The sequence below is a fragment of the Dryas octopetala genome, chromosome 2 (genome assembly GCF_963921425.1).
Source record: "Dryas octopetala chromosome 2, drDryOcto1.1, whole genome shotgun sequence".
NCBI lineage: Eukaryota > Viridiplantae > Streptophyta > Magnoliopsida > Rosales > Rosaceae > Dryas > Dryas octopetala.
The window spans coordinates 16,686,766-16,710,538 of NC_141367.1; the positions used below are offsets into that span (position 1 = coordinate 16,686,766).

Genomic DNA, 23,773 nt, shown 5'->3' on the forward strand with positions numbered 1-23,773 from the left:
TTCTCACTCTATCTCTTCCCTCTTCCTTCCCTTCTATCCATCTAGATTCGAGGCCCGCTAGGTCGTTGACCCTTATATTTAAAGTTAGCAACCTCGTTAATTGGCCCCTAGATCTCTAGTTTGTGATCTCGTTGGCCTTAGATCTGGATAGATCGACAACAAGGGAAGGAAGTGATATAGAGACAAAAGGGGAAGAGAAGAAAGAAAGAGGAGATGAAGCGCTAGCGGTGGGAAGTGGCCGCGGGTAAAGGAACGGAGGGTTGGGTTGCTGGTTTCTTTTTTTTTTTTTTTTTTTTACCCAAGACCTTGGTTTTAGAATCCAGTCTATTAGAATGCACTACATACAAGTACGTTGGTTACCAATCCCCTCTGTGTTTCAGATGGCGTATATAAACAGTGCATTCTGAAGACTAGAACTTGGGGTTTGGGTAAATTTCATTTCCTTTAATTTCAATTAGAAGGAAAAGGAATTGATAACCCTAGCTAGGCCCTCAAATGAGCTCCTGTATTCACTCCAAATATCCAAACATGCATGAGGCCGGTATTCCCAAATACCTCTTCAACTGGTTTTTTCTCTCTGTTGGTATTCCTATCTGCCTCTTCAAACATCAAGCTAGCTACTCGATCCATTCACCATCCATGGCTGCGTCTAATGCTGACTCACCACACATTAAACATCTAGCTAGCTACTTCATTCACCATCCATGGCTGCGTCTACTACCTCAAGGGTTTCATTAGTGCAGCTCATACCACTTCTACTTAGCTTGCCTGGCTACATCTGCTGCGCTGACTTAAGCCAAGACTTTGAGATTATGTGGGGAGACGCTCAGGTAAAGATACTCAATGTTGCACTTCTTACTCTTTCACTTAACCAGGCCTCTGGCTCTGGCTTCCAATCCAAGCATGAGTTTCTGTTCGGAAAGATTGATATGAACTCAAACTTGTCCCCGGAAACACTACAAAAAATGTGACCAAAGCCCACCTTCATTGGTGGCATAGAATGAGGTGACAATTAGGCAATAAAGACTGAAGTGCCTCGATTTTAACAAAAATTGATGGCAATTGGGCAATAGGGACTAAAGTTCCCAATTGCCACCCCATTTTGTGCCACCAATGAGGGGTGTGCTTTGCTCACATTTCTTGTAGTGAAACTCTACTGGCACTGTCACAGCATACTATGTATGTTCATCTCTAGAATATATATATATATATATTGATCACTGTTTCTTCAAATTTTCTTGTATCTGATAATTGGGAATGTTGGTCTGACTGATTTATATGACAATATTGTATTGGTTTGCAGTTATCCTCAAAAGGATCAACATGGGATGAGATAGAATTTGAGTTCTTGGGGAATCTGAGTGGTGACCCTTACATCCTTCGCACCAATGTCTTCAGCCAAGGCAAAGGAACAGAGAGCAACAATTCTATATCTTGTTTGACCAACTTCTGATTTCCACACCTATTCCATTCTCTGGAATTCCCAGCACATCATGTAAGTTCTACACTTCTATATCGTTCCTCAAAAAATATTAGTCATTTAATTTTCAACTTTGCATAAGCTTAAGGTGTGTTTGTTCTCTTGATTTTCAGATTCTCTGTAGATGGCACTCCGATTAGGGAGTTCAGTTATCAAGAGTCAAATGGTGTTCCATTCCCAAAGAGCCAGCCAATTTGTATATACTCCAGCCTCTGGAATGCTGATGACTGGCCCTTAAGGGGTGGACTTGTAAAGACAGATTGGACTCAAGCTCCTTTCACTTCCTCTTATAGAAATTTGAGTGCTGAAGCTTGCATTTGGTCTTCCGGAACCTCATCTTGCAGTTCAAGTACTAGTGCTACATCATCTGCATCCACTAATGATCAATCTGCTATATATATTAATGATTGATCGACATTTGCTACTGCTTTATATCAAGAATTGAGTTTCCTATTCAGTCCTCTAGCTGGTTACTTAAGAATAAAGCATTAAGGATTGTTCAAAGATCATTTAATGGTCAATAGATCATTTACCAAAAAGTTCTGCCATTCTAACTGAAGGACGCAATACAATTGTCTAAATAGCTATGTAAGTCTCAATTTCTTTGTTTTGGGCCTTTGGCCAGGATAAATCTCAATTTCATCACATCATTAATGGTGGAAATAAGAGTATATCAGACATTAAGGTATCAACCTTTTCAATATAAACTTGTGTGGAATTTAAGATTCATTTGGTTGCCTACTTAGTACTTATACACTGTGTGGATGAAACTCTATATTATATTATGCAGAATATAATATCTATCGATAACTTGGAATCATCCTCAACCTCAATCTTTTATTCTTTTATTCTTTTATTCTTTTCCAAGTTTGGTGATTTTACGACATAGATTCTACAATCCGTGTGAAATATTTGGGAAAACAGGTGGGAAGAATAACATTTTTTCAAGAAACAATTTCCAATATTATGATATTTACTATTTAGCCTGGTGGAAGCCTGTGGGGATCTTGTAATATGATCCTTTTGTAAATTAAAGATTTGTAATGTAGCATTGATTCTCATATATTTCTCACATGTAACAACATCTACTTCTTACCAATATGGTAGCAGAAAAATACGTACCCTTACAGGAATAGGAGCAATGGAGCTGACCATTTTATGCTCTCATGTCAAGATTGGGCATGCTTGCTCGCTAATTACCATTTACTTTGATGAAGATGATGAAATCCAAGTGCATAAGTACCTTCCAAAGAGTTTAAATTACCACAAAATTACCATAGAACCATACCAGGTCAAGCCTCATCTCAGTATCTCACCACCCTCACACACCCACGTGTCAGCCACTGCAACTATAAAACCTCTGCCCCCACAAAAAGCATCACCCGCACCACCGTCAACCAAACTGCTACAACCACCACACCACCCAACATTCATATCCATCTCTAAAGACCCTAAGCAACTACATGATAAAATAAATATTTCACATGATGGATTAATAAATAAATTATATATATAATAACATCAAATATCAATGATTGTCAAAGGTGCAGCAGTTTCAAATTTCATTATAATAAAGGATCTGTCTCAATTTCCAAAGATTCAAATTAACTTCACAATGACTTTGTTATCAATGGCAACAAAGCGGGACCTACTTTATCTTCCAACAGTAGAATTAATTCCATTTCAGGAATAAGTCTCATCCCACAAGCCCTCGGATAATTGTGTAATAAGTGCAATCATTTGGAGTACAGCCTTTGACTTTCATTTCTTTAGCAACTTTTCTGCTTCACTTATTAGCTCCCCATTACAAAATCCACCAATCATTAAAGTATATGTCAATGCTGAAGAGAAGGCATACCACTGTTGAAATAAGAGGAAGCAGTTCTCTGCATCATCATCATCAACTTCAGCTTCTCTGAGTCTGAGCCAACGTTCAAAGACAGCTGGGAAGGGAGTTCAAAGTCTCCAATGGGTTTCCTTCAGAAACGTCTAGTCTGTGATTTGATAGAAGATAAATGGGTGCAACCTTGTTCTTCTGAATCACATTGGTTATGGCCTTGCTCTTTGGGTTCAAAGAAATTGAGATAATTTGTGCAAAAATAATGGAGGGAAAGGGAAGTGGGGAAAATGCTGAATTTTTTCTGGATTGGTGGAGGATGAGAGGATCTGCCGGAATAGAAATTGGAGGAGGGGGTGTAGCCCAAATGAAGAAGAGGGGAGGTGAATTGAAGTGAAGTAGTGAGTACAATGAAGGGTAATTCTATTCATACCCATACCCATTGCTAACTCAACCCTAACTATGCCCCATTCAACTTTTTTTTTCAAACAGTTTTTATTTTACCCTAAAATAAATTAAAAGCTTTTTAACATTTTATCCACCTAAACTTTGCACTCAATTTCACTTTGTCACTTAAAAAAAAATTGGGTCAATCTCCCACCTAAATTAAAAATTTATTGCAATGTTCCACTTGACCCTCATTCATTCATAAGTTTTGTTAAAAAAACTCATATACCGCACATATGACCCTCTTTTCAAGAGTTTTTTCGTCATTTTATGCCCAAAGAGGATTTCTCCATCAACAACTTTTCTCTCTCCTTCTTGAAACTACTTTATTGGAATTGATGAAATAATAAAAATGTTAGATTTTTTTATTGTTTGAATAGTAAGCCTCAATTTGCTCTAATTTGATATTGGGTCAAATATACCAAGATTTTCCGTTTGATCAAATTTGGCCATGAGTTTGCCTTATATATTCATTGAAAGTCCAAAATCTCACATGACACTACGAATAAAGTTTACCCCATCATTTACCCCATTGGTGATGCTAATAGTGCTTGCATCACTAGTTCTCTTTTTACCGTGAATGCCTCAAGCGGCAAGAGCCCTGCCAATTGCATACGAATACAAGTCACGAAAATGGTCCAAGTACAACAAGCATGACAAGTGTTATTGTCGGTTTTCAAGATATCTATTAAACCTAGTATGTATGTCAATCCATTTCAAGAAAAATAAAATAAAATCCAGTTTACACTACTTGAGCTTGATACGAAATGTCTTTATTTGCGTCATGATTTTTTGGATATACTTATATATTTACATGCAAATAGCACATTTTTTTGGGGCAACTATTCAAATAACACATTAAACAACATAAAAGAAACAATTAATCAAAGTTTCTCTTCTCAATTTTCAGGACACATGCATGGTGCATTCTTGAGGAAAGCCTTGGGGAAATCTCTTTGTGTCTGTACAATAATTGTAAATCATGTACTTCTTTTGCACCAATTTCAACTTCGCCTGGCTTGGTAAATCCAACTCTTGCGAGAGCCATGCATTAGTACTGGTAGAGCTTCTAGTAGAAGATGGAGAATTTGAAGTGCAAGAAGATGTCCCTGAGGACCACATACAGGCATTATTGGCATTGAAGTTCCTGTAGGAGGCAGCGAAAGGTGCTTGGGCCCAATCTGTCTTAACCAGACCACCCCTTGTAGCCCAGTCATCAGCATTCCAAAGACTAGAGTATATTCTCATGGGCTGGTTCTTTGGAAATGGAACACCAATTGGCTCCAAGTTCTTGAACTCTCTTATTGGGGTACCATCCACAGAGAAGCTGACACAGAGAAATATATAAACTATGCCATTTAATAGGCCTAATAATTATAAAAAATAAGACTTATTGTATGCTCATTAAATTTGTTTACCAAATTTAGTTGTTTCATTTTATTTATTGATTTGATAAATAAGATATTACATGTGTACTGACTAGAGTCTACTGACATATTAATTGAGTGCAAAATTATGTTGACGACTACTTACATGATTTGTCGAGGATTCCAAAGGACTGAATATGTGTGAAAATCAGCTGCTGGGTCAAACCATAGATAGAACTGTTGCTCTCTGTTGCCCTTGCCTTGGCTATAGACATTGGTGTGAAGAATGTAAGGATCACCAGTCAGGTTTCCCAAGAACTCAAAATCTATCTCATCCCATGTTGACCCTTTTGAAGACAACTGCAAATTCACAAACACAAGAAGAAAATATGAGTATAAATTTATAGTTAATATTTTCTTGTAAGATATTTGGAAGATTATGTCATGATAACTATTGTGAATTTGGATTAGAAATTTTAACAAAATTCCACATAATCAATTGTTGAAATTCACAATTTGAAAACATAACATGTGAGGCTCTTTTAGTAAATTTTACTGAATTTGGCGAGGCCACGCATACCATTTGGCTGGTAAAAGATTGAAACTAAAGCTTACATAGTAGGCGGTGACGGTGCCAGCAGAGTTTCCAGGGACAAGCTTGAGCTGCATGTCAATCTTGCCAAAGAGATATTCATGCTTGGATTGGAAGCCTGAACCAGAGGTTCTGTCGAGGGAGAGTGTAAGAAGCTCGTTGTTGTTGAGTATCTTAGCACGACCACCACCCCATGTAATCTCAAAATCCTGATTGAAATTACTAGCAGAGACAACTAATATCAAAGAGCCGGTAATAACACAGAGCATCAATACATGAAGAGAGTAGTATTTTGGGGAAAGCCAAGCCATGGTTGTTTTGTAATGAAAGCTTGGATGTGACATGAGGGAGTAATGGAAATGAAGGGGTCTATGAGTATTTATAGTACTTGGCAGGGAATTAAATATTGGCTTAATTTTGGCTATGCCACTTACGAGCAAAATTGTCTCGAAAATCTAGTAAAAATATATACCGTTAATTTTCTTAACTTTATCCCTTTTTTTATAAATTTTAAAAATAAAACATCTAGTAGTGCTCGAACCCGTCAAAGAACTATTTGATAGAATTTCGAACACCATTCGATAGAGTTCTAGCACTATCTGAATAGAACTTGAGTACTCTTGAAAATAGCTAAAAGCTTTTAATTGAAACAAAAATGGTATAGATTTCAAATTTTGTCCTCTCGTCAAGTTTGTAATATTTTTCCTTAATCTAAAATTAAGTGCTATCTATCAAAAATTTTCCACATAAGCAATTGCATCAGCTTGGCTAACGATAAATAAGGTAATTTCAAATATGGGCATAATTTGAAGGAAAAGTTAAGAGGTGAAGTCAGTCAAAATGTTGCCATGTAAGCAACCACATTAGCTTGGCTAACGAAATAAAGGCAATTTTAAATACGAGCATAATATATAGGGTGAAGTGGGTTAAAATAATTTTTTCAAGGTACATTCAGACATGAGACAATAGTTCAAGGTGCATAGACATATTTAAATCTTATATATTGAGGAAATTTGAAAAACTAATAAAAATTTGGGTTATTGAAAGACCTTTATTCTTTTTTTAGAATTGTTAAAATTTAACTTTCGAGTAATGTTCAATGTTCTCTTCGAATAGTCTTCGAGCTCTTCTTGAATAATGCTTGAGTTTTCTTGAATAATACTCGAATATTTAATTTTTAAAATTATCAAAAAAATGTTAAAAATCTTTTATGGATAAAAGCCAAATTTTGAAAGGTTTCCTTATATCCTGGATAAACACTGAGTTGGAGGATGTAGCTAGCTAGCTAGCTAGCATGAGAAGGTCCAGTGAGCTTTCAGCTGTGAACTGTTTGGTGGCCTGGCACAGAAAAAAGACAGAAAAGTTGGCTGTCAAAACGCACTAGCTAATGCATGCACATCTAAAGGCTAAAGCTGTATAGTATAGGACGCGGTTTTTGGCATTAATATTATGAAAGTCCAAATCGATCGCAGAGGTTGGTGTTGTCTGCTGCCCAGTTACATCACAAAGTTCTCCTCATCTTTAAAACACTGTGCCCATTATTTTATTACCGAGTAATAAAACCTCCATTCACCGCCAAAAGCCATTTTAAAAATATAAAAAATAAAAAATAAAAAATATTATTGGTGTTGTTGGGGGGTGAGGAGGTGGGTTGTAATGGTGCCGCAGAATCCCAGTGGAATATGAAACATTTGTTTTTGTTTTTTTAAAGTGGGAATCTCAATTTGTGCACTCCAGAAGGGACAAGTTATGGATATAACTTGGATTGTTCATCAGTTGGCACTACTCATACACTGCCTTGTGTGCATTGCACCCATATATTCCCCCAAGTACGTAGTGGTTTCTGGTTTTGTTTTCAATCTATTGAATGCTTCTTCTTTTTTTCTTCACTAAATTAAGAATATATTAGAGCTCTTAGGCTCTTTTGAAAGTTGTGTATCTTCTGATAAAAAATTAAGAGCCGGTCCGTATGGGATTTTCACTCAGGTTATCTACACTTGATTTGGATGAAATCTTAAATATAAATCATTTTTGTCAATTCTATATAAGAACATTTTTATGTATAAAGAATTTTTGTAAGGAATTCCAAATCCCTATATAGGATTCTGTTTGGACAAGCTTTTTATATAGAATTTGTATAAAGAATTCCCATATAAAATTTTGTCAGAACCGAATATAGATGTGTTAAATATCCTACATCACTAGGATATGGTTGAGTTGTACACTATATAACCCTTGGGCAATCTTCTCCTTACAAACCGGTTTTTGAGGATAAATTAGGTCATAAATTTAATACATGCACTTTATAGTTGGTCTCATGTAGGTTTTAACAAGATGATCCGAGTATGAAGGCAATAATCCCTCTAATATTACAAAACAACAATACTAAAGAAATGGGAAGTTCAAAATCTTCAAAACAAGAAATATTGTATTTGTTAAATGTTCATTCTCTTACAATAATCTATTAAGTTTTCAAAGATGTTCATATTTCAATATACATAAGAACAAGAATTTTCGTTCACTTAAAAAAGAGACACTTGTACACATTTATATTCGTCCAAAATGAATTTACTTTGAGGAGAAATGTTGAAAACTAGTCTCATAGCATGTTTACAATGTTTTTTTTTTCTACGTTAAAGAAAATTGAAACATTCAATCCTAAATCAATCAATATGGGTGGCAATTAGTATGGGTGAAGATATTCAAAACCCTATATTCTATTATCCAAAGTTTTATCCCTCTAACGTGGGATACAACTTTCAACAACATTCTTGCATTACAATTAATGTTGGATTAATTATCACACAACACCACCAAGTAGCTAAGCCTTTGGAGTTAGTCCAAGTATGTAGGTGAGATAAGAGTTAGGATTAGACTAGGTTCAAGATTCAATTCTTTCTAATGTAACAAAAAAAAAAACCATCACCAAGTAGCTGGCTTTTGATCTAATTATATTCTTCTAATAATGCCAGAGAAGTCTCAAGTTTAAATTTTCCCACTGCGAGATAATAAAAAAATAAGAATTATCACACAACACTATGCACAGTGGAAATAATATGTAGATATTGGATTATATAATTACATACAAAAGAATTTAATTTCCACTAATCGATTAGGCTAAGTATGGAAAAACAATAAAAAAACTAAATCAAAGAATTGATACATGGATTGGTGCCATTTATGACTTGCATTCAGTGGGGAGGCCCTGGGGAAATCTCTTAATGTCAGTGCAGTAATTGTAGATCATGTAGTTCTTTTGCACCCATGCTAGCCTCCCCTGCTTAGCTGAATCAAGCTCTTCTGAGAGCCAAGCATTGCTAGGTAAGGCAGTAGAAGAGGCAGACTTTGATGAGCTACATGAAGATGAAGATGCTCCAGTACTTGACCAAACACAAGCTTTGGCATTAAAGTTCCTGTAGGAAGCAGTGAAAGGAGCTCTGCTCCAATCTGTCTTCACAAGCCCTCCCCTTGTTGCCCAATCATCAGCATTCCAGAGACTAGAGTATATCCTCATTGGCTGGCTCTTTGGGAATGGAACACCAGCTGATTCCAAGTTCTTGAACTCTCTAATGGGAGTACCATCCACAGAGAAACTGAAACAGAGAGAACAGAGTAATAAAGTCAATATTAAAGAATTAATTGTATAATTTGAACTTCATTGTAGCAAAATTTGGATTAATGGGTACATACACAATGCGCTGTGGATTCCAGAGGATGGAATAGGTGTGAAAATCTGCAGTTGGGTCAAACCAAAGGTAGAATTGTTGCTCTCTGTTTCCTTTGCCTTGGCTGAAGACATTGGTGTGAAGAATGTAAGGGTCACCACTCAGATTCCCCAAGAACTCGAAGTCTATCTCATCCCATGTTGACCCTTTCGAGGATAACTGCAAATCATTACAAAATGAATGTTATATAAATTAGTCAGACCAACATTCCCAATAACAGATACAAGAAAATTTGAAGCAAAAGTGACCAATTCTTGAGATGAACATACATAGTAGGCAGTGACAGTGCCAGCAGAGTTTCCAGGGACAAGCTTGAGCTGCATATCAATCTTGCCGAAGAGATACTCATGCTTGGATTGGAAGCCAGAGCCAGAGGCTTGGTCAAGTGAAAGAGTAAGAAGTTCACCATTGTTGAGCATCTTAGCCCGACCGTCTCCCCAAGTAATCTCAAAGTCTTGGTTTAAGTTACCAGCAGAGGCAACCATCAGAGAGCTAAGTAGAAGTGGTATGATCACCAGCATCAATGAAAGTGGTGATTTAAAGAAAGCCATGGGTTTGCTTTGGAAATGTGTAAAAAGAGAAGTAGTAGAAAAGTAGAGAGCTACTGATGTGCATGGTATGTATGGCTAGCTTGTGGTTTATATAGTAGTGGTAGTAGGTGTGATTTGAAGGAGTAGTGGAAAGTGGTAGGAAGGTTCAGTAATTTGCTAGCTATGCACAGTTAGCTGATCATAAATGTAAGGGGAATTGGGGCCTAAACCCAATTGCAAGGACGCGGTTTTGAACAGACTAAGTTTTTTGTGAGGAAAGTGTTTGCATGGGGAGGTGAGGCCCGCCCAGTTCAGCTTTAGGCCTTTACCAAAAACTCAAACCATTGTCTTTGTCTAAATTGTAAGACCACCTCCACCACCGACAATGCTGTACCAATGGACCGTCCACACGTACACATACCAGAGAGGAGAGCACATAACGACAAGAGTGTATGTTTGAGCCTAAAATGATCCGCTAGACAAACAATTAATACCCAAAATAGGCACACATTAAATCGAAGTAGGAAAGATAAACGATTTGATACCAATTAATTAGATTGCTTTTCATGCTGGTGTGGCAAACTATCTTCAAATCAATAGCTTAGAAATGTGGCCTTTTGACGCGGAAATTCTATATTGCAGTGCCCATTTGTAAGATTTGCTAAGAATCGGATTAAATTAAATATGTACAATGTATCAAATAGTAGAATACTTTATGTTTGACTTTTGGTTAGTGATTATTATTTGGTTAATGAGTTATTTTGTACGCTTAATCTCGTAAAGCGATTTATAATTGAGTATCGTTTTGGGCATTTTATATTTTTTTTGATCAATTTTATATTTTGAACACATAATAAGGTGAGTTATATATATTTTTGGGCACTTGTGGAGGTTCTTGCTCTCATCAGAGTGGCATACTAGCTGGCCTATTAAGATATTCTCATTTTACAACACTATGATAAAGAGTAGTATCTCTCCTTTGACACGCACACTCGTTCACCTGTTGTTGCAGGCTTGCAGCAGCGGTACTAGAAAATCGCTCATTGAGCATTAGCTTATAATTGTGCTATTTGACAATGCGAAGCACAATTAATTGTGCTTTTATGATAACGGCAACAAAATGACTACATTATTAATAGGCTTAATTGTGTTTTTACCACCTAAAGTTTGGAGTGATTCTCACTTTACCACCCAAAACTTTATTTGTCCCACTTTACCACCCAGAACTTTATCTGTCTCACTTTACCATCCAAAGTTTACATTGATTCCCACTTTACTACCCAAAGTTTACATTGATTCCTACTTTACCCTCTGAATCTAGAGTGACAGAATAGACGAAAAAAGGTTAACTGGGACACGAAAAATAGTTTTGGGTGGTAAAGTGAGAATCAATGTAAACTTTGGGTGGTAAAGTGGGACAAATAAATTTCTGGGTGGTAAAGTGAGAATCAATGTAAACTTTGGGTGGTAAAGTGAGACAAATAAAGTTCTGGGTGGTAAAGTGAGAATCAATGTAAACTTTGAGTGGTAAAAACACAATTAAGCCTTATTAATATTTCTCAATTGATGTTACTATTTTAAGAGCATGTACAATAGTCGGAGTCAATAGGCAATTTAATATAAGTTTATTGATTTATTTTCATCTACTTTGTCAATTATTTCATTGCAATGGTTCAAGTTAATACTTATATGTTTTTTAATATTTTTGTGTATACCTTTACAAGTTAAAATTTATAAATTTAATTATTATAAAATTAGGGAAATTTAGAGTTTAGTCCATTTTATGAGTTTTTATTAGACTAAGACCGATAGTGATTTATAATTTTTAATTAAGTTCTTTTATTTTTCTTCTTTAACAACTTTATGTTCGGTTTTAACTCCAAGATCTCGGAGTTAACACCTAACATACAGCCTCTACAAAGCTTACTCTATATCCTAGGAGGGGAAATACCCTTCAAATCGGGAAAAAACTTTATTATGAATTAATAGGATTTTTTTTATAAATTAAAAGGACCTTATTATGAATTAAAATGATTTTCTTATAAATTTTAAAACACCTCCAGTTTCCATCTAAAAACTGTTTTTGTAAAACACTTAAGTCTAATTATCTCATAAAATTATACCATTGTAAATATCTCAAAGAGATCTTTAAAATAACCCCAATATTTAATGTATTTAAATAATTTTAATCTAATACCCAAATTTGAATTTAGAAAATTCTATTTACATACATAAAATATTTCAATATTACATAATAGAAAATGACTAATATGAGGGACTGTGAGAGACAGTTTTATAAGAGTACTTAGATTAAACAAATGACACCTAATTTTTCAACTTTATGTTAACTATGCGATTTTGGGCTCAATAAGTCCCATTTTACAGAAAAACTTGTTATAAATGAAGTGCTTTATTTTTAAGAATGCTCTAAAACTAACTTGTTAATAAGTTAATACAAAACTAACTATCATATTGGGCCCACTACACAATATAATATTTAAATCTGAACTGTCTATTTTTTAGGCCCTACTTCAAATATCATCCCTGTAAAAAATCTCCAAAATCGGAAGTCATTTAGTTATTTGATTATAACAAAAATTATTTATATGCTTTTATCGAAAACACTGATCGTCTATTTATTTGATCTGAATTAGATGACTATATAATTTTCAATTTAGTTGATTTTTTACAATGATGATCTTTGAAGTATGATCTAAATAACTGACGGTTCGGATTATGAGATTAGTTATATGGTGGTTCTAAATGCATGGTTTGCTTCGTATTAATTTACTAACCAGTTTGTTTTAGAGCACTCCTCCTTCATTTTTATGTGAAGAAAATTAATTTGGAGATCGTGGTTCCTGTCTTGTGTGGGGGAGTTGCACCATGTTAGTTGGTGCGACCCACACTTAAGCATTGGAAAAATTATAGGGTATAACCGATATACCGCCACATAGTATAACCAATCTAACGTGTAAGGGTATTATTAGATGATGTGTTTATATTAATAAGGTATAGTATTAATTACATCCACTCATATATAACACATAGACTAGTTATACCACGTGTCAATATATCGGTTATACAAAATAATTTCTCCAAACATTGTCATCTAATAATTTTTTTTTGTTCTATTGTGCATCCTAATAAGAGAGAACTTAAAATTGAAACCAAAGTGAGAAGAGAAAGCGAGAGGCTTTATCTTGGGAGTTGGAACTTGGAACACACAACTAAGAAAAAAAAATGATGAATGACAATATTTGAGTGGGTTGGGGTCGCACCAGCTGACATGGCGTGTTTGTTCTCTATCACACTACAAGATTGCATCACATGCTCTATCCAGTTGACATGTGGATCGACTTGCTTGTCCACAACTTCACAAACACTTCGCAATATATATATTGCGAAGTTCGCACTTGACGCCGCACGTTCATACCTAACGTCGAGGGCTTAATAGTGCAAAATTATGCAGCTACCGAGTGTTCGGCGTTGGTTTGTTGGTGTTTATGTTATAATTTAACTCTAAAATTTTGGATTAATCCCAAAGCTAAACCCTAACATAACGCCTTCACCAAGCCCATTCAAATAGGCTTGGCCTTATTGAGTTGGAGATGAGTTTAAATCCAACAACTGAATTTTTAAATTGGCTTAATTGTATTTTTACCACCCAAAGTTTGAGTTAGTGTGAATCATCCAAATGTTTATTTGTCCCACTTTACCACCTACAACTATTTCCCGTGTCCCACTTTACCTTTTTTCGTCTATTCCATCATTCAAATAATACAAAATGATGACGTGGCAGGGGCATATTTTTCTCTCTTCATTTAATTTCGTCTACTTGGACAAAAAAATCTACTAAAATTTCTTATATTTTTTAAAATATTAAATTTAATTATAATAATTAAAAACTAAAAATATGAGAATTTTTTTTTGGGGTGGGGGAGGGGAGGGAGGAAGGAGATTGGTTTTGTTTTGTTTTTTTTCTAAAGTTTTAGAATATTATTTTTTTAATTATTTTTTTACACATGGCAACTTACGTACATAAGAAAAAAAAGGCCTACAATGGACATGTAGGTGCCACATCACCAATTTTTAGGGTTTTGAAGAATTATTTATTTATTTATTTTTGCAAGTGGATGAAATGACAAGAATTCTCTTGTCATATCAGCATTTTTAACGATTTAGACGTTGGAATGGACGAAGAAATGTAAATTGGGACACGGGGCATAATTATAGATGCCAAAGTGAGACAAATAAACGTTTGAGTGGTAAAGTGGAAATCAACTCAAACTTTGGGTGGTAAAAACACAATTAAGCCTTTTAAATTTTGGGCTACTTTTACAACCCTAATTACTAATTAACCCTATATATAGTTGGATTAGATTATATCAGGTCAAGCTTTAAGCAAAACAAACTTATCCATATATGCATGGCATAAATTCTTTAATTAATTGTGAACTATTTGCATAATATATATTACTCGTGATCTGCCAGTAACGAAGTATTTAGCTAGGTTTTTACTAGGAGATCAGTAAAGAACCCCTATCAAATCGAGGGAAGTAAACCAAAACTTGGACCGATCCGCACAAGGGTTATCTAGTGAAGGTTGCATGGCCAGATATGACTTGTCACTTGTGCGACAAGCACATTTCACAAATCAAAACCATCTCTACTATTTCTCATTCATCGACACCTATGTCCACTTGGCACTACCACATCACCTTCTTGATCGACACTTCTCAAGCTCACCTTCAAATTTCCAAACCCCAAGTCACAGTCCTATCCATTATTTAAAGCATTTGCTGCATTTCTATTCCAACATAAACTAATGTTACCAAAATAACCAATGGCTTCCTTTTGTTGTGTAATGTTGTTTTTAGTGTTTTCATTGGGTGGGTCTGATATTTTGGCTTGCTATGCTGGAAACTTCTACAAAGACTTCGACATTACATGGGGAGATGGCCGTGGTAGAATACTCAACAATGGGCAGCTTCTTACCTTGTCACTTGACAGAGCTTCTGGGTCAGGCTTCCGATCCAAGCATGAGTACCTCTTTGGCAAAATTGACATGCAGCTCAAGCTTGTCCCCGGAAACTCTGCTGGCACTGTCACCACCTACTATGTGAGTGATCAGCCACCTGATTAATTCCATAACCTCAATTTTTTTAAGTCAAATAATATATATATACATATGCTTTTGTTGTAGCTATTCTCAAATCCATTAACATGGGATGAGATAGACTTGGAGTTCTTGGGCAATATGAGTGGTGATCCCTACATTCTTCACACTAATATATATACCCAAGGCAAAGGCGACAGAGAGCAACAATTCTACCTCTGGTTCGATCCCACCTCCAATTTCCACACCTACTCTATTCTCTGGAATCCCCATCGCATCATGTAAGTGATCAATAGGCAAAAAATGTGCATCAATTAAATGATCATCAAATTATTTTACTAGTTAATCTGACATGTTATGTTATTAAACTGATGAATTTGACATAGCATGTCTGATATGACATGTTATGTTATATGGATATTATGTTTAAGTGAAATTTTGTTGAGATGTATAGTTCAGATCCACAGTTTTGCAATATAATATGTCAAATATCTTACCTTTGAATTGATCGCCACTTATTTGCAATTGTTGTCCATTTTAGCTTGTCTGTTGATGGAATACCCATTAGAGAGTTCAAGAACCTAGAGTCATCCCATGGTGTTGCTTTCCCAAAGAGCCAACCAATGAGGATATACTCCAGCCTCTGGAACGCTGATGACTGGGCAACAAGAGGAGGGATGGTCAAGACAGATTGGTCACAGGCCCCATTCACTGCCTCCTTTAGGAACTTCAGCGCCAATGCTTGCATATGGTTTTCTGGTGCATCTTCTTGTACCTCATCAAATTCATCATCACCATCTTCAAGATCAAGATCCACCAGTAGGTCATGGCTCACAGAAGTTCTGGATAGCACAAGCCAAGAGAGGCTCAAGTGGGTACAGAAGAATTACATGATTTATAACTACTGCACAGATAGAAAGCGCTTCGCACAAGGTCTCCCTCCTGAATGTGCTATACAAAGCTAGCAAGTTTCGATCATGGATATATATAAGAGATTAAATATATAACTATATAGTCTCTATAGACTTATAAAAGCTCACGAAGGCTATATACTCATCCATAGTTGTGTGCCCCTGGGTCTAGCTCTAGTTTATGCTATAATATATATATATATATATATAATAATGCTCTAAAACTAACTAATTAGTAGGTTAATACAAAATTAACCACCATGTTGGGCCCACTACACAATGTAATCTCAAAATCCAAATCGTTTATTTTTTAGGCCCTACTTCAAAGATCATTCCTGTAAAAAATTTCTAAAATCGAAAGTCGTTTAGCCATTTGATTATAATAACAACTATTTCTATACTTTTATCGAAAATACGGATCATCTATTTATTTGATTTTAATTAGATGACTATATGATTTTCGATTTAGTTGATTTTTTACAATGATGATCTTTGAAATATGGCCTAAATAATTGATGGTTCGGATTATGAGATTAGTGATGTGGTGTGCTCAAAAGCATGGTTAGCTTCGTATTAACTTGTTAACTGGTTAATTTTAGAGCACTCCTCTGTATATATATATATATATATATATATATAAGTCACACCAGTTACTCTTAATATAGACCACACATAAAAACTTTTAAGTCATTTACTTACAAAAATGATGATCTTTTCACGTACGTGTATGACCATTAACAGGGGATCACATATAAAGACGAAGGAGATCGAGTATTGAGCATTAATTAGTCACACATGAAAAGTTAATTAGTGTCTAATAAAGCTATAATTTTTTATAGAAGAAAAAGACTGAATTTTATTAAGCTATAATTGATACTCATATGGGATCTCCTCTCATATTCAATAGCTGAAGTGTCCAACAAAACTATAATTGATACTCACAAGTCATATCCAATAACTTGGAAGGAAGTGCTCCGTTCTTCAAGAAAAAAAAAAAAAAAAAACTGATGATCGATAGGACAAAAGTCACAGAACAGCAAAAATCAGTAGTTATGCAACTTATGCTTAAAAGCAACAATGACAAAATGGGTTCCGTTACAATACTACTAGTTTAACGTATGAAGCGCGGTCGAGCACCTGGCACATAATTATACCAAGGAGAACTTAATTTGTTTCTTTCTGAATTTCGAGAACCTTTCTGTGAGGATTATGCATTTATTCACCCAATGAAAATTAGAAAATAATACTTTAATGAAGTTCTGAGAGGCTTATTCACGAGTTTCTTGTTTTGGGAATTTTGGACTGTTATGAGATTTGAAATGCAGAAAAAGTACACCTTGTGGACAAAACAAGAATAATATCACATGCAATTTTTTCCCCCTAATTTTTGTTATCACTTATTGTTAGAAAGTAGTGAATTACTTTATACTTTTTTAGTAAACAAAACGAAACAGGAGCTAGTGGAAGTAGCAAACCTGTGGTTTCTTTGTAGCATGGTAAATGTTGCAAATTGTGTCCACATGACACTCCCAGAAAATGGAAATGTAGAAACAGTTGTACAGTGTATTGTGTTGTGTCTCACATCTATCTGCCTACTATCGTTGTCTATCTTCGACTACTGGTTATGCCTATTCTTCCTTGACTCTGGCTTCCAATTAGCATTGGCTAGCGACTGACCCAACAATTCAGCAATGTCTGTCGCCATTGAACTGGTGTGACAACCTCAAATACGTACATAGACAACACTTGATGCTTAGACTCAAGATCCAAGAGCTCCTTATCGTTACCGGCAGACCCCTTTTGGTATGCCCATAGCAATAATGACAGGGAGATTCTCGAGAGATGGGACATATAGATTTTGGGTCTCTGATATTAAGTGGGGAAAAACAGAAGTTAAAACGATCCTCGACAGATAATTGCTCGACTTTCTGTAACAATTTTGCAACCTTCTTTATATGATCATGTCGACACAAGAAGTATGACCCATCCAGACTGCAATTTTTATTATAAACCACAGCTATTTTTCCCAGCATCCGCATCAAAACCACATTCCGAATGAAGCATTTTTCCACTACAAACACTATTATCATCCACATCTTGGTCCCCATCTTCCACAGCAGTTGAAAATGGTTTCATATCAAGGGTAACGCAGCCCATAAATTAATTTTGGGCTTTGAGGGGGCAATCTAAGACGAACTGGGTCCATTAAGCTCGTCGAAAATGAACGGTTTGGGACATCAAAAGCTGAAGAAAATGGTATGTTTGGCAATACAGAGCGGTCATATGGTCCAGAGCAACTGAGATATTGATTCCACAAGAAAACTCTAAACCTAGATATGTTTTTCTTAGAAGCATAAACTCGAAAAAGAGAGCTTGCAGGGCCTCTAGCCATTATTGAACACTCACATCAAACTTAGAAGCTCATAAAAATGATAAAATCAATAATAAACGACTAATTAAACTTCAATACGAAGAAAAAACCCACAAATTTGGGAACAATTTAAGCAAATAAGAGAGTGCGAATTGAATAGATTATAAGGAGCACACCTGAGGCAAGAAACAGTGACCGATTTGAGAGCGAGAGTGCAAATTGAGGGAAATTGGTGCCGAGGGTTAACCCAATTACTTTATACTTATTTATCAGTATATAACTAAATGATATAGATCATTATCATAACTACGGCTTATAATATAATTAAGGGACAAATATGAGGGATATTGGATTTAATTTAATCTTGTATTGGTTTTACAGTGGTGTTAAATTGAATTCTTGGATGTGTTTTCCCTCACGTACCCTCCGGACAAAAAAATATTTGCTATTTGATATTCATTATATATTATCATTAATATGAGATATAAATGTGACAGGACTCAAAGTCTCAAATTGAAATTTGTTGTGATCTCTGTTTGGAAGAATATTAGTCGACATACATATCAAACTCAAACTCTCCCGTTTCATTCCTATAAGTTTTGACCACTTCAAATTATATATGGAGGACCATCAACCTCGCGAGATTGACTAACAAACTATGGAGAAGGTTATTATAAGTAGAAAAGTATTGGTCAAGTAACCCTCCATGGAGGCCAAAATGGCAGTCATATATATATGATGACTATACTAGCTCATGGGGTTAACCATGCAGCTAGGCTCCTCGACCTGATCATCAACCCAAACTAACACATCAGAAACAGGTAGATTAGGCAAAATGAGTAATTGTATCTATATAGCATCCTGCCCTTGTCAATAATATCTGGTGCTCAAAAGGCTGCAGTGACTCTGCATTGTGAAAGATCAGTTGAGATCCAGCTTTGAGTCCCGTAACAATACATGCGTAGTTTTTGTTGAAATTTTTTTCATAGAACTGCAGACGCGAATGTTTCGATCTGCAGGTGCATACATTCACTAACCCCACATATGTACAGTCATTCACACACTCAAATTGGCCCATTCTTGATATGAAAACATACCAATTTGACAAATTGGTATATACGCATACATGCAGTCCTCCTTTTGCCAAGTCTCCACACCTTTCCAAAATGTATGAAGGAAGTCAACTGATCAGTCATTTGGGTGTCGGGTATAATTATGGGCTTTACCCAATTGAAAGAAATGTAATTGTTGTAATTGTTTTAAGGCAGGTGTTTCGGCCCAGACTTCTAAGTGGTAAGTTTATTTTGTTTTGTTTTACTATTATTATTATTATTATTTATTTTTATTAAGTAAACAACACTCATAATCTTTTTATTGATTCGTTGTTTTTTTAGTGTGTCTATAGGTTGTAAAACTACTTCATCTCCCAAGTGGCCAAGCCTAAATAAAAAACATCAAACCCTTATAAACTTTGAATTTGTATGAATTTCATATACATGACAATGACTGCATGACAATCGAGAAACCAATGGAAAACCACCGAGCACTCGCCCAAAGTTGGTGTCAAAAAATTCACGTTTTGTACATATTTGAAACATAATTCAAAATGTCCTGCTCTAGGTTAATACCTAAACTAAAAAAAATTAGTATGTTACTGATTTGCTGAAAAACTATTGAAATTTGGGATTTAATTCTAATTTTCTAATTTTATTTTTGTTTATATATAGGATTTATCATAATTTAAATTAAAATTTTCTTAAAGGATAAATAGTAAAAAGTAGTAGATATTCAATGCTTATCATTATTTCGAAAAATACTCAGTTGGAAAAACAAAAATTTCTGTACCAGAAAAAATAGGAGAACCAGTAAGCATATCAAATTCAAACTCTCCTGATCAATTACTATAAATTTAAACCGCCTCTCACACTTACCAGAGTTCGTATACATGAAGAGAACCATCTAAACCAGGAGATTTTGATTTGACTCACTATGGAGAGTTCAGGTATAGTTATTAGAAGAGTTGGTCCAGTGACTGTCTATGGAGAACAAAACGATAGCTGTACTCTTGATTCATACTTTGATTCACTCCCACCGGGTTATAGGTTTAAACCCTTGGATGAAGAATTGGTTGTTCATTACTTGAAGAAAAAAATCGACAATGAACCTTTGCCTCTAAACAGGATCCAGGATGTTGAGTTGTACAAGTTCAGCCCTGACACTCTTGCAGGTCAAATATATTAATTATATTTGTTATTCATCTGTTTTTTAGCACAAAATTTGTTATTAATCTTTGAGAATATATGAATTATGTCTGCATTTGTTATTAAAGGAATGTAATAGCATATAGTTAATTTCATGACGTAGAATTATTAGTTTTCATTTTTCTCATCAAAGAGGTTCTTAATTAATTAATTTTTTGTTTATCCGACATATATGTAATCCAACATTTTGTAATTTAGTGGGAATTTATTCATAATTATCAAGGTATGGTACTTAGATGTTTATATATAGGGCACACTGTGATCATGACACTAGGGCTTTAATTTTTTTTTTTTAGGGTTTTGAAATTATAAGTGTGACAATATTATATGCACTGACGTTTATTGAATTATGATTTTCATGAAAAGAGGTTAGCTTTAACACAGATCAAGTCAAAAATTAGGGTTTAGGATATATGAAAACGACCTTTGCCTACATACGTATGTTTCTTGAAATGGATGAGGAAGCTTCACTTAAATTTATTTTTATGCTAGGAAATAGCGTCCCAAAAGAATGGTTTTTTTTTTTTCGAATTGGTGCTATACTTGATTTGGTTTTTCATAAGATATGTTAGGGATTAAGTACTCAATATTATAAAGCATTACCGTAATAGATGTTAGTATCTTCGATCACATTAGGATATATCTATTTATTCGATTTCAAAATGAATTAGAAGGAGACGATCGACATGAGGTTAATTTTCTTTTACCATAGTTTGCTGTGTTGTATTTATTATTCTTCGTGTTTTATATTAGAATGACTTAGAATCATTAGAGAGAGTTTTCTTTTATCATAATTTTTATCAATATATTGTTTTTTTTTGGGCACCGGTTCACCCCACATGTTGATAAATAATGTTAATTTTTTTATTGTGTGTAGAAAATTACAAGCCACATCATAAGGATCGAGATGGGGAGACATGGTATTTTTTCACACCAAGGGAAAAAAAGTATCTTAATGGGAAACGCCCAAGTCGATCTGCAGGGGATGGATATTGGAAAGCTACCGGGGCTGATAAAGGTGTTATCTATGAAAGTGATACAGTTGGTTATAGGAAGTCACTGGTATTCTATAGAGGAAAAGCTCCCAAGGGTGATAAGACTAATTGGAAGATGCATGAGTTCACAGTCCACAGTCCTCACAAAAGAAAAGCACGCGGAAATGACATGAGGGTTTGGATAGAGATCTTACTCTTTCTTAAAGAAAACTTAGTCCCGTTTGGTATCTTTGTCCAAAAGTTTATAACAATTTTTTAATTGTTTACCAAACGAGGCCTCAATTGTTTGTTTGTTTTTTTTGGGTTATGATTTTGTTTTACCTCCCAGTTAATTTCTACTTAATATTGATATAGGTTTTAATTTTCTTTGCAGCTTGATGACTGGGTTTTGTGTAGGGTATATAAGAAAATTGTCAAATTGAAAGCTTCTGGTGTCCAAATTCAGAAACAACAAAATGATGAAAGAAAGACACATGGAGATCATCCTCCACAAAATTCAGAAATGACTTCTTTACCAAGCAAACAAAGTGACACATATGATATGGGTAGGTTGTACTTCATTTCATACTTTCAAAAACTTCTTCAATTCTATACTTTTCTAATCTTCTTCAATTCTATACTTTTCTATTGGAAAAATTAATTGTTACGGTAACAGCATAGTTTTCTTATTGAGCCAAAAAAATCATTTGCAAGCCTTTGGTTATCACATATATATTTTTTTGTACAGGTTCTGTTGACCAAGATATTGTTCTACCCAAAAATCCTCAGCATTCTCGGCAATTTAATGGATATCAACGACAACTGTATCCAGATTTTTCGGATTTACTAACAGATTTCGATGACCAATGGCTTACATACTTTAACGACTAACTTGCCAAAGGTATTATATCTCGGTTAGGTTTTTGTTTTGTGTTATATATATTGGAGGGAATCGAATTTCGAATCATGAACCTATATATTCTAATCTTAACTCATTACTTTCACCCACCCTCACCACTTGGACTAATCCCAAGGGCTTAAGTTAGGTATTTTTTTTATTTTTTTATTTTGCAACTCCCCGTACTTTTGGCAACGGATATGCAAACATGTTAATGCTATAACATCAGCACAATATTGCTATAATTTTGTGTTTGTTTCATATTACTAACAAATTTTAATACACTCAATTTCATAAACCATTTGAAGTTATTTTCAGCTGTTATTTCACTAATCATTCTATCAATTCTTTTTAAAGATCAACGTTACTTATTGTATGGTAGACCCAAGCTTGGATAATTAGCTTGGGACCGATTAGTAATACCTGTCATATTTACGTTGCATCAAATTACGGGATGACAACTTGACCTCACAGGCTCAGATTGCACTTTTAGAATTTTATTCGAATTGAAAGGCAGGTGCACACTGCTGGTAGCCCTTATATTGTTGCCACATGGCAATGCACGATTGATTATCATGGCAATTCACGATTGATTATCCCACCTAGACCACATAATGTGAGTGAGTCACTGTTTTTTTTTTTTGTATATATTTGAGGGGTAGAGGTCAGGAACTTGGATGCGACAAGCAATTTTATAGTTCATCCAACTGGGTTACTTAATTCATTAATTGTGATTGAAAATTACTTTTGACATTTCACAATATGTTTTAATTTAAATTAATCATAGTTAAACTATAGATTTATTTATTAGGAGTTGTTGATCATATTTAATAGTTATGTGCATGGCAGAATTGAGTACAGTGGTAACCAGTTAAACGTGGTAAATAAAAGGATAATTATAAATGAATATTGGCGACCTTACCAGCCTCTCACAAAACACTCTCACACGTGTGTGTGTGTGTATCCAAGATATATATGTGATAATTTTGTTTTTATAATTTTTATAAGCTATCAACGTACAAAGGAAAATTAAAGGGACACTTGTTTTGTATGATTAGTGAATGTCCTTATTTTGCATGAATTTTGGTTATATATATACCAAAACTTCATAATTAATGACTATCAGAAATAAAGAAGGCCAAACAACAAAAGACTATTAGAAATGGAGAGATAACATTCTTAGATATTTTAATGTACAAAATTCTAAGATATTGGAAAAAATTAAATTGTTTGTTAATAGGCGAATGTATCATTTTTGTAA

The 23,773-nt window shown here is 34.7% G+C and overlaps 3 protein-coding genes and 1 pseudogene across 4 annotated transcripts; 2 read left to right on the forward strand and 2 right to left on the reverse strand.

Annotated features, from left to right (window-relative positions):
- The first annotated feature begins 704 nt into the window (after positions 1–704).
- On the forward strand, positions 705–1,891 carry LOC147293523 (putative xyloglucan endotransglucosylase/hydrolase protein 23; annotated as a pseudogene).
- A 2,779-nt stretch (positions 1,892–4,670) lies between these two features.
- LOC147293524 (putative xyloglucan endotransglucosylase/hydrolase protein 25) lies at positions 4,671–6,034 on the reverse strand. Of its 2 annotated transcripts, XM_086230673.1 has the most exons (4): positions 5,747–6,001; positions 5,298–5,491; positions 4,885–5,091; positions 4,671–4,830 (listed from the first exon to the last, which is right to left on the reverse strand). In XM_086230673.1, the coding sequence occupies exons 1-4, from the start codon at positions 5,990–5,992 to the stop codon at positions 4,671–4,673; spliced, it is 807 nt and encodes a 268-aa protein (XP_086086799.1). In that variant the 5' UTR covers positions 5,993–6,001. The 2 variants fall into 2 exon arrangements, with proteins under 2 accessions (XP_086086799.1, XP_086086798.1); XM_086230672.1 differs by having other exon boundaries at positions 4,671–5,091; positions 5,747–6,034.
- A 2,728-nt stretch (positions 6,035–8,762) lies between these two features.
- LOC147293525 (putative xyloglucan endotransglucosylase/hydrolase protein 23) lies at positions 8,763–10,036 on the reverse strand. The gene is made up of 3 exons (XM_086234007.1): positions 9,718–10,036; positions 9,414–9,607; positions 8,763–9,316 (listed from the first exon to the last, which is right to left on the reverse strand). The coding sequence occupies exons 1-3, from the start codon at positions 9,997–9,999 to the stop codon at positions 8,902–8,904; spliced, it is 891 nt and encodes a 296-aa protein (XP_086090133.1). The 5' UTR covers positions 10,000–10,036; the 3' UTR covers positions 8,763–8,901.
- A 4,788-nt stretch (positions 10,037–14,824) lies between these two features.
- On the forward strand, positions 14,825–16,062 carry LOC147293526 (xyloglucan endotransglucosylase/hydrolase protein 22-like). The gene is made up of 3 exons (XM_086232744.1): positions 14,825–15,100; positions 15,185–15,378; positions 15,639–16,062. Exons 1-3 carry the CDS (start codon positions 14,825–14,827, stop codon positions 16,060–16,062), a joined length of 894 nt encoding a protein of 297 aa, XP_086088870.1.
- Positions 16,063–23,773: the final 7,711 nt, after the last annotated feature.

Coding starts and splice junctions, on each gene's coding strand:
- LOC147293524 (XM_086230672.1), bottom strand. CDS start 6,034: ATGGCTTGGCTTTCCCCAAAATACTACTCTCTTCATGTATTGATGCTC. Junction 5,492..5,746: donor GCACCGTCACCGCCTACTAT/GTAAGCTTTAGT, acceptor GTGAATTTGCAG/TTGTCTTCAAAAGGGTCAAC. Junction 5,092..5,297: donor TGGAATCCTCGACAAATCAT/GTAAGTAGTCGT, acceptor TCTCTGTGTCAG/CTTCTCTGTGGATGGTACCC.
- LOC147293526 (XM_086232744.1), top strand. CDS start 14,825: ATGGCTTCCTTTTGTTGTGTAATGTTGTTTTTAGTGTTTTCATTGGGT. Junction 15,101..15,184: donor GCACTGTCACCACCTACTAT/GTGAGTGATCAG, acceptor CTTTTGTTGTAG/CTATTCTCAAATCCATTAAC. Junction 15,379..15,638: donor TGGAATCCCCATCGCATCAT/GTAAGTGATCAA, acceptor TGTCCATTTTAG/CTTGTCTGTTGATGGAATAC.
- LOC147293525 (XM_086234007.1), bottom strand. CDS start 9,999: ATGGCTTTCTTTAAATCACCACTTTCATTGATGCTGGTGATCATACCA. Junction 9,608..9,717: donor GCACTGTCACTGCCTACTAT/GTATGTTCATCT, acceptor AATGATTTGCAG/TTATCCTCGAAAGGGTCAAC. Junction 9,317..9,413: donor TGGAATCCACAGCGCATTGT/GTATGTACCCAT, acceptor TCTCTGTTTCAG/TTTCTCTGTGGATGGTACTC.